The following is a 17428-nucleotide window of genomic DNA, read 5'->3' on the forward strand; positions in this document are numbered from 1 at the left end:
GATAATATGTTTTTTGTTTTAAACAAAAAACATATTATCTATGTAATATGACACTATGAAATTGACTAAAAATAGCATAAGAACAATAAAAAAATTATTATTTTATTGTAAATGTCTATATATGTTATATTGTTATTACAACTACAACACAAATTCATTGGTAATTTGAATTAAAAATTTTGCTACTGTCAGTTTTTTACTGATATTTATTACTTAATTACTGTTAGTCCTCTGATGGTTCAGTCTTTCCTTTTACTGAATATAACAATTCAGTATAATGATGAGAGCCAAATTTTGAAATCTGTGCTCTGATTTTGTTACACAAGGGAAGAATTCAAAAGAGAGAACAATTATGGGAATATTGACATAAACTATCCAATGATTCATAGTAGTTGTTTATGTTGTTGGGTGATAACAGTAAAATAGTGTCATTGTAGCCACTGTGGACTGCCATTAAATTCTTAAATTACCCTTTGTCCTATGTTGTTGCCACAAAGGGCTTATGTAAATGTCACCATGGAGTGAAAACAGTCCAACAGGGGAAAGAAAATGACTTCCGTTTGAACCTTGAAAAAGTTCAGTTCATCTCACTTATTAAAGAAGATACGTTTGAATGTTAGTTTTTCATTTAGGGCTTTAGCAAAAACGTTTTTTAAATCCAAATATCTAAGGTCATTATTCCCCAAAGTTATTTTCTGTTTTAGTCACTTGCTCAAAGATATCTCATAGCTTTGTTACATTCAATAAACGTCTTCATTCATTTCATGTTGACTATCTCCTAGAAAGCAGTTCATTAAAAGCTTTTCTAATATAGATCTTTTATTTCAATACTTTTAGATGTAATTGAGGCGAGGCTGATTGAGAGGTCTCTTGTTCTGTTTTGGCCTTTTATATTAATAGATATTACTTTTTCACATACCCTGCCCTAAGAAGTATTGAATTATGGTATTTAATAGTATATATACAGTACTGAATACTGTATATAACTTCCCCCATTTCTATAGACACAAGTGGGTAAAAACTTGTCTCGACCCAATTATTTTTTTTATGTTTTCCTAGCATGTTTTTTAAACTGACCATTCAAAATGCATAACATTCCCTGCTGTTCCATTAATGGAGTTTATAACAAAGGTTTGGTAAGAATGTCAGCAGCCAAGTTCAATCAACCTCAGTGGTCAGTGATTTGTAATCATTTCGGGTGTCATTTCCTCACATACAAAACTATATATACTATTTGTAATCCTTTTCTCTCCTTTCCTTATCTTTTGCATTTTTTCTCCATCCCATATCTACCTTTGCAGCAGCCCCTTGCACACTTTATTCTGCAGAAGGGTCATAGCCTCCTTGGCCTCTGGCCATGAGCTTGACACTCAGCCAAGTGGGTTAAGTAAAATTAACCGTGACTTAAAGGGCTTTAGAAACCATTCAATATGCTTAATTCTTGGATGTCGTTATTTCTTCTGAAGTTCCATTTGTTTTGCTAAAAGAAGACTCCTTGTGAAGGTGCTGTTTTTCTCATTCCCTCACTCCTCTGCATTGGAAGATGGACGCCCGGAGGCCCACCTAGCATCAAGTTGCCCTACGTCTGTGGCTTGAAGGCATAGGCTTTCTAACGGTGTCCTGACCAAGCTGATTCCGGGGCTCGGAGTGCCTGGCCTCGTCACTCCATTTTTTTATTTCCTTGTTCCATGCCCCTGTTCCTGTTTTTAATTGATTTGTCTTGGATGGGTTCCCTGATTTTGCATTTTGGATTGCTTCCCGGATTTCCTATATTGGACTGTTTTTGGACTTGTTTGCCTGCACCTGGATTCACTGTCGGCACCACCCCCTGTTCACCATCCCTTAGCCATTTTCCAGATTATGCCGTCTGCACAGGGTCCTAAACTACGCACTACATGGGAGTCAGGACCGGCTCCCGTTTCAATTGGACTCTTTCAGAATTAACTGTAAACCAAACCATGGAAACTATAAAGAAATACATTTTGAGAATGGACATCTCTTTTTGTAACATTTTGCAATAAATAATATAATACATTTTTATACTTTGATATAAAAAGCATAAATTATAAATCTCTAGGTGGAACTGCCTTTCTTTGTGACCTATGGTTACAGTAAACACTAGGGGGATTATTCAAAACACCTACTGTTTATCCACAGCTGTGAATACTGTTACTATCTTGTGATTTGTTTTCCACTGCATAAGTAGAGTTTTACTAGTACAGTAATGAATAGATAGTACTAATATGATGGGAGGTAATGCAGTCAAAATGCATTGTATTTTCTTCATTTGTATACACTGAAAATGATTTATATGCAAATTGACAGCAGTAAATTGCATTTGCTGGCATGAAAAATATTGCATTCTCAGCTGCTAGTGGTAATAACGTAGATATGTGAATTGATAAAGTACTGTACATTGTTGTTTTATTCAGTTTTCATGTGATTGATGTGCTGGTGTCTGACATCATACTTTTTATTCAAAGTTAATTTAATGTATATATGTTTTGTTATGCCAGCAATGTATTGTGGTGAAGGCAACTTTCTGACAGTTTTGTCCAAATTAAATTGAATTTGATTTTGCATTATTATCTGATTTTGCATACATTATTAATCACTTTCATAATACTGCCTAAAAATGCAACTTGAGAGTACTATTATTGTCTACCCTTCATACTGGATTTCAATTATTGTTTTTAAAAGCATATGACTTATTTTTGTAATGAATTACCCCATTTTGTCATTCAATTTATTCCAAAGGTTACAATATACATAGATTGATTTCCCATTATTCAAAATAGGATCATAGAATAAATTAACTGCTAGCAAACAAAAGTTAGAAGGGTCAAAAGGCCTATTCTCATTTGAAACCTTTGTTATGTTATTTATTGAAGCATTGAAAATTTTGAGAATTTTACCATGTTTTGTTTCACAAAACACTTAGTTGGACTATCTGGTTGTTCCTGTAGCCTCATTGTATCCTGATCTATCTTCACATCATTTATATAAGGGGTTTACTCTATGGTACTACGGGGGTTATGCAATAAGTCCAGAGTGCTGCTTCTGATGCTTCTACTGTAGCAGTATAATTTTAGTTTCAAAGTCCCTGGACCAGGACTGACAAATATGGTTGTCGGTGTTCCTTTTTCCTTTATTAATCTTTTGATCATTTCGAATATTTCAACAATTACAGGGCTGGAGCCCTGGGTTCACTTCCTGGGGTGCTAACTGCGCAGTTTATATTCTCTCCCTATGTTTACATGAGTTTGCTCCTGTAGGCATCCTCTCATGAGGCACCAGTAAATGTAGGGGTTTGTGCATTTACTGGGACAATTATTAACAGCTATTATTTCCTATATATTCCTATAGCTAATAGGCAACAATGAAGACAGTATTGTCTGTAAGATTTTAGGTACTAAACCTGGTGTCATGGCTAAATTCCAACTCTGGGTATCCACAATCTGTTCTTCATAAAGTTCCATCATAAATCAATTGGTGATGCAGCTTCTCACTTTCCCACTTGATCTCCTGTCTAGTAGGGCTGCTGACACAAAATGGCTGCCGTGTGTCACAAATTTGGTACTGCACTTCAGTTGAGGTCGAACTGGATCCTAAATGAAAAGTACTTTGTTAATGATTATCATTGTATTCAGTAAACTCCAGCATTTAATGTGTTCCAAAGTTAAAGACAAAAAAATAAGACAAAAATAGGTCAGATTAAATCATCATTAAATTTCATATTCAACATCCTTTATTTTTATTTACAAAGTTTCTGCAGCTACATAAATTATAAACACTTGTTTTATGCCATATACTAGCGTGGACAGAAAAAAGGGATAAATTATTTACACATTAAGCCATAATTTATCATTTGACCTGTTGTGAGAAAAACGTAAGGGCATTGTAAACTTGACAAGAGTAAAAAAATTAACAATTTCAAGTACCCTAAAATTATAACCACTTACTAAGTTTTATTTTTTTAAATAAGTTGAACAAAAAAGTCATTATTATCTAAGAATGTTGTGTACCTCTTACAAATTCAAAAGATTAAAATAAATGTAATAGATAACACAGGGGACTTCTACATAGGGAATAATAATATAAATAAATAACATTGTCCATAAAAAAGCAACCAAAAAGATCTCATTAAAATCCCCAAACCTTAGCAACGCCATCTCTGAATATACTGTAAATGCAAACGCTGAAGAGTCATTATGTAAGACGTACAAAGATGCATCACATCATAAATTAATATTTTGTGTATCTCAACAACATAAAAATAGATAGACCTCATACAGGTAACCACTTGTCATGAACTTTTGAAACCAGTGAGCTACACAACCTCATTCTTAAAGGGGAACCACATTGCTATTTTTAGATTTTGGGGTTAGAAGGATTTAGCATTGATATGTGCATTTGAAACCACAATAAAAGTAAAATGTAAAACCTAGTTTACTTCACAAAAGAGATAAAATGTCCAGATATGCGCAGCACCACATTCAGAATGAGGCAACAAAACTTCTAGTGACGTGAAGCAGCCCTATTACATTATAAACAAGCTGGCTTGTGAATACATGTCTTTTAATACAATAGAAATATTACTCTTGATTTTGAGACGGTTTAGCTTATAAATGGAACTGACTTGTTAACTGCATGCAGATCACATTGGAAACTTTCTGCGGTGAAATATCTGCCGCACAACCTGTACTTAATACACTCATAGATGGCATTATATTAGTTATTACAGTGACTAGTGAGCAGTAAGGGCAGCTTCACGTCACAATTCGTGGGAACAATCGCCTGTTGCAAGACCAGGAGTTTTCAATAAAATGTTGACTTGCGGTACTTTTACAAAGCTCATGATTTTGTGCTCAATTCGAAATATTTTTCATACTTTAAATGAATTAATTTTTTACTGAGATTCAATAACTGGTCTGAGAAATTGAGACTGACATCCTCTTTAAGCAGACTGAAACTGGGTTTAAATGAGATTTTATGTGATTCCTAAAGGTTTTTAATCACACATAGTGGACAATTATAAGTGCCTGAAGCTAAATGAACTTCAATGCCCTTGTAATACATTTAAAATGACAGAATGCAAAACTAATCACAAACAGTATCTTCACATGTACAGGTGGGTCATCTTCGTGATCACATGCCAAAGTGATACTTGAAATGCTTTACTGTATCGTAAAGGAATATATTAGTCACAAAAAATGACATCTTTTTTTAAAATAAATGCACTTTGTGCAGTTAACAGAGAACATTTAATCAAAAAAACATGATCAGAATGTGCTTAACCACTATGGGTAAGAATAACATAATAATTAATTATATTTACAAGTACAAAAGTATATATATATATTAAAAACAAACTTGCAAATAACATTATTAACCTTAATTTAATTAGTTGTATTCCAGTTAAGGTATTTAAACACTTCTTTATCCCATATATTCAACACCAGTCCCAAAACAATAGTTTTCAAATAACTGAGTTAGCCAGCCAGCAGCAAACCCATAAGTAATTCAAAACAAAAATACAATTTAAAATTGTATTGATGGTATCTGTAAAGAATCCATGTCCCTTAATGCTTTATGGAATGACCTCATCTTAACCTAATGGTTGATTCCTGAAGATCGTTCAGATGATGATGTCACCTTGCAGACCATTATTTAAATGAAGAAGGAAGGTAAGCATCTTCTTCAGTATTATCCTTGCTAGTTCATTGTTTAGAAAAAGGTTACAAATTCATAAAAAAGAAGAAATGTTTCCTGAAATATCATTATCAATAGAGCAAAAAGTTAGCTGTCTTTTACAGTTTCTCTGTTGGTGAACAATGTGGTCCATGTCAGCAAAGTACAGATTGTCATTCCCTTCACATGAGAATACTTTTATCTCATACAAACATTGGATTCCGTCATTTAATGGCAACCATAAAACCTGTTACTCCATAGTCCACTATCTTGTTCTTCAGTACTTATACTCTATTAAGTAGAGAAGACCTATAAAGTAAAAAAAAATACAATTAGATCTGAACCTATTTGTTTTCTTTATATCATCAAATTTAATCATCATCAAATTTATGCAATCTTGTGAAGCAGCAATTAATATGATTAGAGTCTAAAGAAATATGCCGGGGAACTGAAACACTAAGGTATGAAAAATGCTAATTTCTCGTTTGGTAAGCAGAACATTTCATTTGATCTCAAACAACTTTGTAATGATATACACATCCAGTGCCCCGGAGTATGTTTACAGACACATTTAGCCAACATACAGTGAACCCTGTTATAGGGACACTGTAAAACCAAGTTACTATGGAAGAGTAAAGCTGCCCATTGCCACAATTCATTTTGATGAGGAAGCATGGCTTTCTGTAAGACAAATACTTATCTCCTCTTTCACAGACAATAACAATGCCATATACACATTTGGGATTCTTCAGGCAATGTGTACATTGATATATTAAAACAATAAGTTATGAAAAATTATCATTTCTCGTTTGGTAAGCAGAACATTTCATTTGATCTCAAACAACTTTGTAATGATATACACAAAATATACACATCCCTGCTCCCGCCTCTCACTCCTCCTCCCTCCCAACCTTTGTTCTACTTTACCTTTGCCTACTGCCCTGTCTATCTCACACCTGAAGAAGGCTCCATGGCCGAAACGTTGTGTTCTCTTTCTTCTTTTTTTCAGCATGGAATAAACCTATTACTTGTTCCTTTGCAGCCTACACATGCTGACGCAGCTACCCACCTGAACTACTATTAAAACTGAAGAAGGCTCCACGGCCGAAACGTTGTGTTCTCTTTCTACTATTAAAACTTTACCACATGTGACTTTCCATTCCCAGATAAAACAATCAGCATTATACTGCACCAGTCACAGCTTCTATAAATCTAAAAACATCCCATAGGTTTGATCTTAGAATTTCAAACTAAATACATAGGGTATTTTTCTGTCCTGGCATTTTTAATTTCATTTCAAATTTTCATAGTGAAATTGTAAAAGAATGTCACTCTTAATATTACCTTTTGACCAAATTAACACGAGTCCCCATTTACGGCTCGACACATAAATATGAAAAGAACACTACAATGACACTGTGAATAAGAAACTTATTACTGGGTTTGAACTAAATTAAATTAAATTTTGGTGATATCTGGTTATGTTATTGAACATGCCTCATAGATGAAGATGACCTCTGAGCTGTTATACATACCTCAGAGATTTCCATCTTTCCTTTTCAATGTGGTTCTCAGGACCCTCACTCTCGTATGAGGCCAAGTAGAGTGCTGCATAAAGAAGAGGTAATGTGCATTAATCTTGCCATGTATAAACCTCTTACAAACTTAAATTGCAGATTATCTTTTCAAAACACCAACTCATTGGGTATAGATATTTTCATGAACATAGTCTTGCACTGATAAGAATCTCCAAAATTATTTGGTACTTGTACTGAATTGGAATAGTTTTAAAGATATGCTGGTAACAAAAAAAAACTCAGGTAAGAATAATGCTTTATATTGGCAAAATTACTTAACAAGAATGAAAACAAACTGTAAGAAATTTAAACTTTAAATTATGAAAGCAAAGCAAAGGCCTTAAACATATACATTTTAAAGGAACGTGTTCTGAAATGCGCGAGGTTTGTTTTAAAAAAAATCCCCCTATAAAATTAATGAAAAACATGCACAGATAGTTTAGTTAATTTCTTTTGGCAAGGTTAAATCATCCTTAAGAAGTGTAATAGATGCAAAGATTCTCATTTCCGATACAACAACCAAAAACATCCCTACTGTGGTCTATAATGATTATCTTTGTTTTATTTTTTTACAGCGTGTAGTGTAGTGGATACACATTTTCTACTTGTGCAACAACACAACAAAATCTATATCTAGTCTCTGCATATGAGTGCAAATTATAGATTCAGAACAGATTTTAAATTAAGGGTGGAGATATTCTAAACTCCTGCAGTTTTGTAATAAGAATTCATATACCTACCTGAACTTTATTGAGAACAACTCCAGAGTAGTAATACAGAAAATAGTGTCTTAAATTCTAGTTCAATAAAAAGAGAAGCACCCTGCTCTAATTAGGTTAAATGTTGTAACTGACAATCATCGAGCCTAAATTCTTTAAACTGAAATTTTTAGAATTCTAAATCCTAATGATCCTGTGGCTGATTTTAGCAGTTATATTTGCAAGCAGGTCAAAGACTTACCATCTTCATTGAACACTGGTGCTGTAAGGAGATACTGAAGGATCTTGCGATCTCTCTCAAAGGGACACTCCACTTGCTTCCATGTCATAAACTCACTCACTTGCTTAGCAAGCTCCCAGAATTTCTAAAATTAATGTGTAATAGAATTATTTTCTGTTGCTCGTGTTTATTCTTTCCTGTCTCTAAAGAAGAATGTTATGTCTTAAATTAACTACTTCAAAAGACTAAACAAAATCCATTATGTTCTGATGCACACATGTACTGTAATACTGTATGTACAGTATTTCAGGATGTGAAGTTTGCAGTACTAAAGTCATATACCTTATAGATATAAAGATACCCAGTACATGTTTATGTTAAGTTTGAAAAAAGTGCTTTCAAACAAGTAAGAAAGAAAAAGTAAGAAAACTAGCTCCTCATGCAAAATTGAGAAAACCTATTTTGGCTTTGGCTAGCCAGTCTGTACTGAGTCATGGATATAATACTTTCATAATACTTTACATAATACTTTCCAGTTATATGGACTATACCTATTCCCAACATGCTAAATTATATGTTAGTTGTACATTTTACTTTTGAATAATTATTTTTTAAAGTGAATATGTTAGAACATCTAAATAAAAATAATGAGAAAATTTTCACTTCCTAGCGAAAGCATAATTGATACATCACTAATTCAAGAATTGAGATTAATCATCTAAAAATGCAAAAAAGAAAAAATACTTACTTCAAAATTGATGTGTCCATTGGGGAGTCGGTTAGCACAGCCTTCATTTAAAAAGTAGATATCCTTGATTAATAAGCTGAAGAATGGAATAACAATCTGCACACAAGAAAAAAAAACAACTTGAATAAACAACTCCTATTATTAATTTGGCTGATGCACTGATGCTTTTATCCAAAGTGATTTTCATTTGCAGCCATTTATGAAGCTAGGTATTCTACTGGATCAATTCAGGTGAAGTACCTTACTCAGGGATTTAAATGAGGTCTAAATGAGGTCTTTTACTCGACAGTTGTAAGCCCATGTTAATTTCTGCTATTTCTCACTGGCATCACATAACCTGCCCAAAGGAGAGGGAATTAATGTTTATTGCAGTGGCACAGTAAAATGAACAGAAGTACTTGCCCATGCAAATGTATACATCTTGGAAAGAAAAGTTCAAATAAAAAAAACAGTCCCTAATAGCCTTGAAATAGCAATGCAAAGAAAATTGTATACAGAAAAGGACTGGAACACTGGCTCTCAAGCATGCTGTTAGGTTCTACAACAAATGACAGTATAACAAGTACAGAGTAGACTTCATCCTCAACTTAGGTGCTATCTCTTTCATTACATGGGGAACACAATGTATTCTCAGCAAATGTTTTACACAGGTGACATATACAGCCTGATCCCACAAGTCTTTTCATAGGATTTCATTATGGTTGTGCCTGTATGTCAAGATCCTAAATCTGATTTCTAGTCCAATTACTTTCCTCTTGGCCTTTTTATTCAGGTTTAAGGCCTTATTCAGTCCACTAAGGCTTTAGTCCAAGAACATAGTCACATATTTAGCTCTACTGTAGACAAGGGGAATACTGATATTTCAAAAGTTTCTCATACTTTAAAGGTAGAATAGATTGAGCAGGGTCCACAATATGCAGTATGTATTGAAATCTGTGTCTTAAATTGGGGTGGGAAACCATAAATAATCTCTATCAATTAAATAAAAATCATTTATACGTCTACTTGTGTTATGTTATTATCAGGAAAATTTCTCTCCTTCAAAATTAAATATTGAAAACACTTTTCTTTTTTCTTACTTTATCTACAGTAAGCAACATGAACAAAATGTTCAAAACAAATTCAGCTGACTTTGGGAACACAAGAGCTCTGTACAGTAAAAACAGAGCATTGTTTGGAAAGATATGACCTACGTAAAATTCCCTAGAAGTCAAAAGAGGGAACATTCCAAAGGCCTGGGAAAATTCCTTCACATGACTTCTAATTCTCACGGTCACAGTCTAACCCTTTAAGATCCAAAATACAATGACCAGGTATCTGTCCCCCCACCTTCCTGAATACAATCTGTAGTATTAAAAGTATCAAAATTAAACAAAATAAATGCCTGCAGTAAATATGCAGATCATGTCAGAAAAGTGTATATGTTGTGATACAGAAGTGTAAAAATGCAGTGTACTGTTAGCTGGCAATTTATAGTCCAAAATACCCAGTAGAACAAAATGTAAGTGGGCTTTCTGCCTCATTTCCAAAAAAGAATATAATATCTTTAGAAAGAAAACATCTATTTTGACATCAGTTTCTGTGAACTAAAATATTATGTCTTCCATGCTCCATTATGCATAACATTACAGCAATAAAAATTATATTTGTTTTTTTTCCATATAATTAGGAGAGTAATGCTAATAGTGATTTTTAACAAAGTTTATACAAAATACTAGGTTTTACTGATATGTTTATAAGCCACAGATCTTTAATGTCTGTCAGGTTTTCCACCACTTTTTTCATTTGATTGGAGGTGCAATGGCCTGATATAAATAGACGACTATTTATATCAGATTTTCTGTAATAATTACTCATCGTGATCAGACTTTTTTATCATGAAGGCATTTATTTTCACCCTGTACATAATAATGTGATTAACCAATAAATCATTAGTTACCATCATTTTTAGGTATTAATAAATGAAGAAGTATATAAACAGGCTTTAAAAGGCACTCTGTGCATCAGTTTGAAAATTAAATAAAATGATAGTGTCCCATAAGAAATGGGACACATTTCTTAGATCTAGAATCCTCAGACTGATGCACCCTAGCAGAAACAGTGTGTGCAGGAATGAGCACATGTGTTTAGATTTGCCAGACAATGATATGAAATATTTATTAAGCCTGGAGAGCATTATCTCTTGTTGAATACAGGAGGATCTCATCAAAACGTGCTAGTGCACAACTCCCACACCTGAATTCTGTATCATTTATAAGAGTCAAAAGTAGCTTTTTGGCACTTTCCCATCTCTTTCACTTTTTCTATCTGTCATCTCATGGCTGCATTGACAAAACAGTTTAACCATTCTATCCCACTTTACTGCAGGACACATAACAATCTAGTTACACTACATATGGATTTTGATCACCTGCAAACTTCTTTGGCTCCAGTCATGATTCTATTATTTTGTCACATTATGATATATTCAAATTGCTTTCAGGGCCTGAATACTCCAAATGGAGTATTAACAGTTGAAATAATAGCATAACTTTTTAAGCCAGTGCTTGGAGTTGGAACATGGTGGAAATATATCACTTGTTCTATAGTTCTTGTTGTAGATGTCCTTATGTACTAAAAATTTGAAGAGATCTATTTGCTTGTAAAATGTTTAATTATAGAGACATTTATCATATGTCTGAAACATGGAACAGGTAATAGGCTTATTCCATGCTGAAAAGAGAAGAGCCTTCTTCAGGTGTGAGAAAGACAGGGGTGTAAGCAAAGGTAATGTAGTGGGAGAACAAAAGCTGGGAGAGAGGAGGAGCGAGGGGTGGGAGCAGGGGACAGAAAGAGAGGCCTGTCAGGAGGTGTGAAGTCAGGATAGATGTAGAGAAGTGTGAAATGAAACCTACAATGAAAAGAGAGAATTTAGAAGAAAAGTAGTCTGTCGTTAAGAGAAGGGGAAAAGTGTGATCCAAGCTGCAGGATAATTTTGGTTTCTGTGGTCTTCCTGATGTATGAGTTCATTTTTCCCTTTTTTTTAATTGTATAATGTTAGCATGCCCAAAGGGGTTAGGCAGCCAGTTGACCTTGGACCCCTAGAGCTTTTTTTCACCTTACTAAGAAGTTTTTGGTTCCTCTCCTCTGTTGTCTTCTGGTCTTTTCTGTTCTGTATTCACAGCATGTATGGTCACTTGCTTTGTTAAGCGCCTTGGGGCAATTGAAAAATTGAATTGAAATGAATTGTAACTATACATAAATTCCAGAGCATTTCAAATTTGTTAACAGCCCTACTCATTCCAGTCAAAAGTCCTGGGGAGAAACTGAGTTTCTCCCCAGGACCTGAGTGCTGTATTTACCTTTTCTCTGCTGCTGTGTGCTGTTAAGGATCTCTGGGTTGCCCCACGCAGTGCAGTTCTGTAATTGTAGAAATTACTCGATGGATCCATTTGATGCTGCAGAATCAAAATCAAAAGGTCAGCTGCCGTAAAAGCTAAGACTAGTAATAAAAGCTAGCCATATGATTTACATGCCTTAATATCTATAACATTTATCAAATGATAATGTATATCATTTATACAATCTTTAATGATATCTAATCTTTTCAGTATTCTTGGTCAGACAGCATGTGAACTGTGATTCAGTTATTTGCTACACTCAGTGTAGGCCCTAAAACCTTATGTCTTAGGTTCGCTTATTCTCCAGTTGCACAGTTGGGACAGCTAGGCTAAAATAGGTACTTCTCTCTGCTGCCCCACAGTTTTATTTTTTGTTGTTTATATGTTAAAGTAACTACATGTACCAAACTGATTAATAATAAATTGTACATGAAACACTTTGTAATTAATTCCCCAATCAAATACTGTATATAACAAAGATATATTCTTCATTCAGTAGAAGTTCTAAATAAATCATCACTTTTTTTCCCTTTAAAAAACATTATCAAAATGCAGTCACCTCTCAAACTGTTGTGGCTACATTGTAGTCATATACCAACAGCTACCAAAATAGCAATAACTCAGCATACAGTATATTGTTAGAGGCATTTTTTTCTGAACAAATCGACTATTATTTTCTTAAAAATGTACCATTATGAGGTACTATGATCTCTACAAAAAGCTCTCTGTCTTATACAACTACAAAAGAAAGTTGTACTTCTGGCTGCTCTTGGAAAAAACTAAGGATCAAGTTTTTTATTTACCTGGGACTGCCAAGCCAGGTTTAGTTGCATTGTCAATGGAAATAAAGCATAAAACCTAACTATGAAACCATGGTCAAACATTTTAGCTACAATCTAGGGATGTGGTATCCTGATTAACATTTCAAAAGACTCTTTGATTTAAGGACATGATCTCCAGAGGACGGAATTCAAAGGTCTAAAGGGACATTTGAAATGACTGCTGATCGACTATCTGTTGATTTAAGTTCCCGGGAGGAACACTGAATAATCTCACTTGACAAGAATCATTTCAGAAAGTAAACTTAGTGTGAAATATCTGAAATACTCAAGAGATAAAGGTCACAAAAACAAACTCACATGTCCATATATTTTAAATTTTCCACTGCATCTGCTCATTATTTAAGCAAAAACCTCGAACAAGACAAACTTGCAGTTTCATGACAAAAAAAGGGGAAAAACAGCCACCATGCTTGTTTTGAAAAAAAAAAAACACATTTATGGGCAACATCAGACTGGAACATGAAAGGATATGAGTTTTATTCTTAATCACTTAACCAGTAAATCTTCCATACCCACAAACTGATTTTACGTTTTTAATAAAAAGCCGAATAGTTGTATTTAAGTGAATCAGATTTCTCAGTGTAAGCTCTCATAAAACTCACACATTCACCCACAGTTTTTTCACCTGCCCACAAATGCTGTCATTATCCCAAAAAACACAACACAAACTGAATTGCCCTTACCTCGAGAATATCAAATTTGGCTGTCTTAACTTTGCCCCAGGTCTTCTTGAGTCGAGAGACTGGGCTCATGTTCATGCCAGCTGCAGTCAGAGAGGAGTGGTATACCATGTCATTGCAGAGAAATAATGCCAATTGAAGTAGAAATTATCTAGTCTGTTAAGTTTTCTCATGAGATAGTGAAGCAAATTTAAAAAGAACAATGGAATTTGCGTGTGCATCACTTCATTTCAAATGAAATGTTTAACATATGGTACATTGTTCTGCCAGAGTAGCAATGCAGTTTAAGTGCCTCACTATAGACAACATATCACCTCATTGTTTTCATTTAGCACACAGCACAGAGGAGCCATTTCAAAAAAGAAACTGGCCATCTGCTGTGTCTAAGAGATAAACTTTGAATAAACGTACAATTAAAACATCAGTGCTTTATAGTAAAGTATATTAAATTATGAAATATTAAATAATATTAAAACTACGATGTAAAATACATTTGAGATTCAGCAGTGGGAAAATAAAATAATAATATAGACATTATTATTAGTGTACACAGTATCTCATTTTCTTTAATTTTTACAAAATATGTTAAATACATTATAATTTTTAAAAATGCCCCATATGGGGAAAAAAAAACTTATGAGACAGCAGAAACTAGCACAAACAGGAGTGATATAATTCAGACATACTGTACATACAAAAGTACACAACCTTGCTTCTTACTTCTAATTATAAATTATTTCAACTAATTATAACTACAATCCTCATCCAAAAATGTGAGGGTTATATACATACATTAAATATACTGTAACTAGGTTTTTAGATACATTTTAAAAAGTGATGCTTTCAATACAGAATATGTAATATAATATTACAGTTATACTGTATAGTGCTTTCTGGACATTCCACTCAAAGCACTTAACTGGGGACTCCCCTACACCACTATCAATCTGTAGCACCCACCTGGGTGATGCAATGACAGCCAAAGTGCGCCTCTGTACCACACATCAGTTATCAGTGGGGAGGAGAACAGACTAATGAAGCCAATTCATAGATGGGGATTTTTAGGAGGCCATGACTGGAAAAGGCCAGGGAGAAATTTGGCTAGGATACTGGAGTTAACACTCCCACTCTTTTCGAGAAACACTTGATTTTTAATGACCACAGAAAGTAAGGACCTTGGTTTTACATTTAATCCAAAGGATGGTGCCCTTTTTATAATTTTCTCTCCCCATCATTATACTGGAGCATTAGAACACAGTATTAGTATTAGCACAAAGATCACAGGATGAGCTGTACCTACTAGTCCCACTAACACCTCTTCCATCAGCAACCTTAGCTTTCTCAGGAGGTCTACCATCCAGGCACTGGCCAGGCTCCCACCTACTTATGTTCAGTGGGTTGCCAGTTGTGAGTTGCAGGGTGATATAGCTGCTGGCACATTTTTTGAACAACAATAAGCTGTTCAATTAAATATACAGCCCAAGTGAACTTTGAGAAGCTGGGGCATATACTATAAAATATTGTGAAATGATAAAAGTAAATTGAATTCCAGTGAAGGACAGTGAAGGAGTGAAAAAACAAATTGATAGAATTCAGTGTGTGGAAACAGAAGTGAGCAGAGAGGCTGATGCAAAGATACAGTGAGGAATTACTGGATTAGTTCTTGTTAGAAACAATGAAAAAGGACATACAATTAAATTTAGAAGTGTTTTTAGTAAGGTCAAAGGAGATTTTGTAAATAAGACAGGAGGGTTTAAAAAAAGTAGTACTGTGGAAGCTGTTGGAATCGATTTCTTCAGAAAATGAGCTCCACAGATTTAAAACTTTCCAGCCTTTTTAGACATATAAATTGTCAGAGGAATATATAGATGTTGTGCGTCAGGAGAGAAGATTACAGATTCACTGGAAAGCAATATAGCTCTCCTTACTCCATTAAAATATAGTAACTTTGGCTTTTTGAAAGACAGCTTTACTCTATAATATGTTTCACAAGAGTAAAACAATAAATGTAGCTTTTGTGTGTGCTGCCCTTTTGCATTTTTAAATACAGTTGTATAAAAACATATGACCTTCAGTGTCATAGTTTATTAATACTCAAGTTACTTCCCGATCCTTGCATATATTAAAGTTGTAAGAGTTTTTAGGTCTTTCAGATTTAACAGGGGATAATAAGAACATTCTGTAAACCACTGATCTGTAATTTGTGTATTTATAACTGTGCCTAAACTGATGGCTAGGAGATGCAACCTCCTTTTATTTTGCAATGTCCCATAGCTGTGGATTAAAAATAAACACAAAAAGTATGCAAGAAAGGAAACCTTTCCCATGACTGATTTGTTCTTTTTCTTTTCTAATTTTCCTTCATTCTCCCTAGAGAGATGTTGTAAAAGCCATTGCCTTAGGCAAAGTCTCCTGGGAGAGGCCAGCACAGGGACAGCTGGCTTGCCTCTCCACACAGTGAGCCTGCCGATTCCCTGCTCTGTGGTCAGCACTGACCATCTGCTTACAGGACAGTATGCCAGCACATTCCCCTTCATCCTCTTTCACAATGAAGGCAAGATGCTTCACAACTACCTCTGCCTATGACACTTGTCACCACCAAGGACCAAATGGAACCTTGCCTTGCAATATAATTATTTAATTGCTTTGACTTGTATAGCACTTTTAAAATATCCCACTTGATATATAGGAAAGGATCTTCAGAGATAATAATTTATTACTTAAGAGGAAACATTTTATAGAATGCACAGAAAGCAAAAAAAAACCTTGTCCATAGTGGAAATTAGGTTTTATCACCTGCTAATACAAATAGTGTTTTTTGTACTCTTTTAACAACCAAGTTGTCTGAACTACTTTTTTTCAACAAACCTTTTTTTTTACAACTCATCTGAAAGACAGCTCTTCCTCCAGCACATTACTCCCTGTCACAGTACTGGAGAAATGGTTTGGAAATTCTGGTCAATAAATTATATTACTGCCTGCCATTTGTTCTTTGAGCTCTCCCATCTCAGAACTGATCAAGTCCAACCGTGCTTATTTTAGAGACCTTATGAGATGAGACTACTAGGTGGTAATGCTTATGTCATATCAAATTGTAGAAAATGGCAACTCTACAATGTTTTTGAACAGGACTGGAGAATTATATTCCATTTTAAATACTATTTTCTCTAATGTTTTAGAAAGTAAATAAGCAAAAAGTGATGTATTCTTATTATTTCATATTTGATTTATGTAACTTATTAACAACTGGTCGCAGTTGTTATTAATCTGGTATGTTTCTCAGTTATTCTATTTACCTATTGTTTTTGAAAATATATATACAGATGCATTTAAGTGCAAAGCCATCATTAAACTGTGAGACATTATTAAGCAAAGGAACCTTTATTATGTGACACAAACAGGTCAACTAAAATCCTTCATCCATATAAGATGAAATCTTTATGCTGTTCTGTAGTTCTATGTTGTCTTTGATAGTAGATAGTAAAATGGATTCAAACCCTGACTAAAAGAACAACAAACTTTCCTGATTTTATTTTCTTCAATGATAAAACTCCTTTCTGCTTTGACTAAG

The 17428-nt window shown here is 34.2% G+C and overlaps 1 protein-coding gene across 2 annotated transcripts in view; it reads right to left on the reverse strand.

The window, feature by feature from the left end:
- Positions 1 to 3725: 3725 nt before the first annotated feature.
- The window catches only part of rasgef1ba (RasGEF domain family, member 1Ba), a 31322-nt gene continuing 17619 nt past the window's right edge, over positions 3726 to 17428 (reverse strand). For both annotated transcript variants that reach the window (XM_015365094.2, XM_015365096.2), the window contains 6 exons: positions 13861 to 13940; positions 12297 to 12392; positions 8956 to 9051; positions 8229 to 8352; positions 7227 to 7299; positions 3726 to 6000 (listed from right to left, as the gene is read on the reverse strand). In XM_015365094.2, coding sequence (XP_015220580.1) covers positions 5976 to 6000; positions 7227 to 7299; positions 8229 to 8352; positions 8956 to 9051; positions 12297 to 12392; positions 13861 to 13940 — 494 coding nt within the window. In that variant the 3' untranslated portion in view covers positions 3726 to 5975. The remainder of the gene's footprint in view (positions 6001 to 7226; positions 7300 to 8228; positions 8353 to 8955; positions 9052 to 12296; positions 12393 to 13860; positions 13941 to 17428) is intronic.

Source organism: Lepisosteus oculatus, chromosome 3 (assembly GCF_040954835.1).
Source record: "Lepisosteus oculatus isolate fLepOcu1 chromosome 3, fLepOcu1.hap2, whole genome shotgun sequence".
In the NCBI taxonomy this organism is placed as follows: Eukaryota; Metazoa; Chordata; class Actinopteri; order Semionotiformes; family Lepisosteidae; genus Lepisosteus; species Lepisosteus oculatus.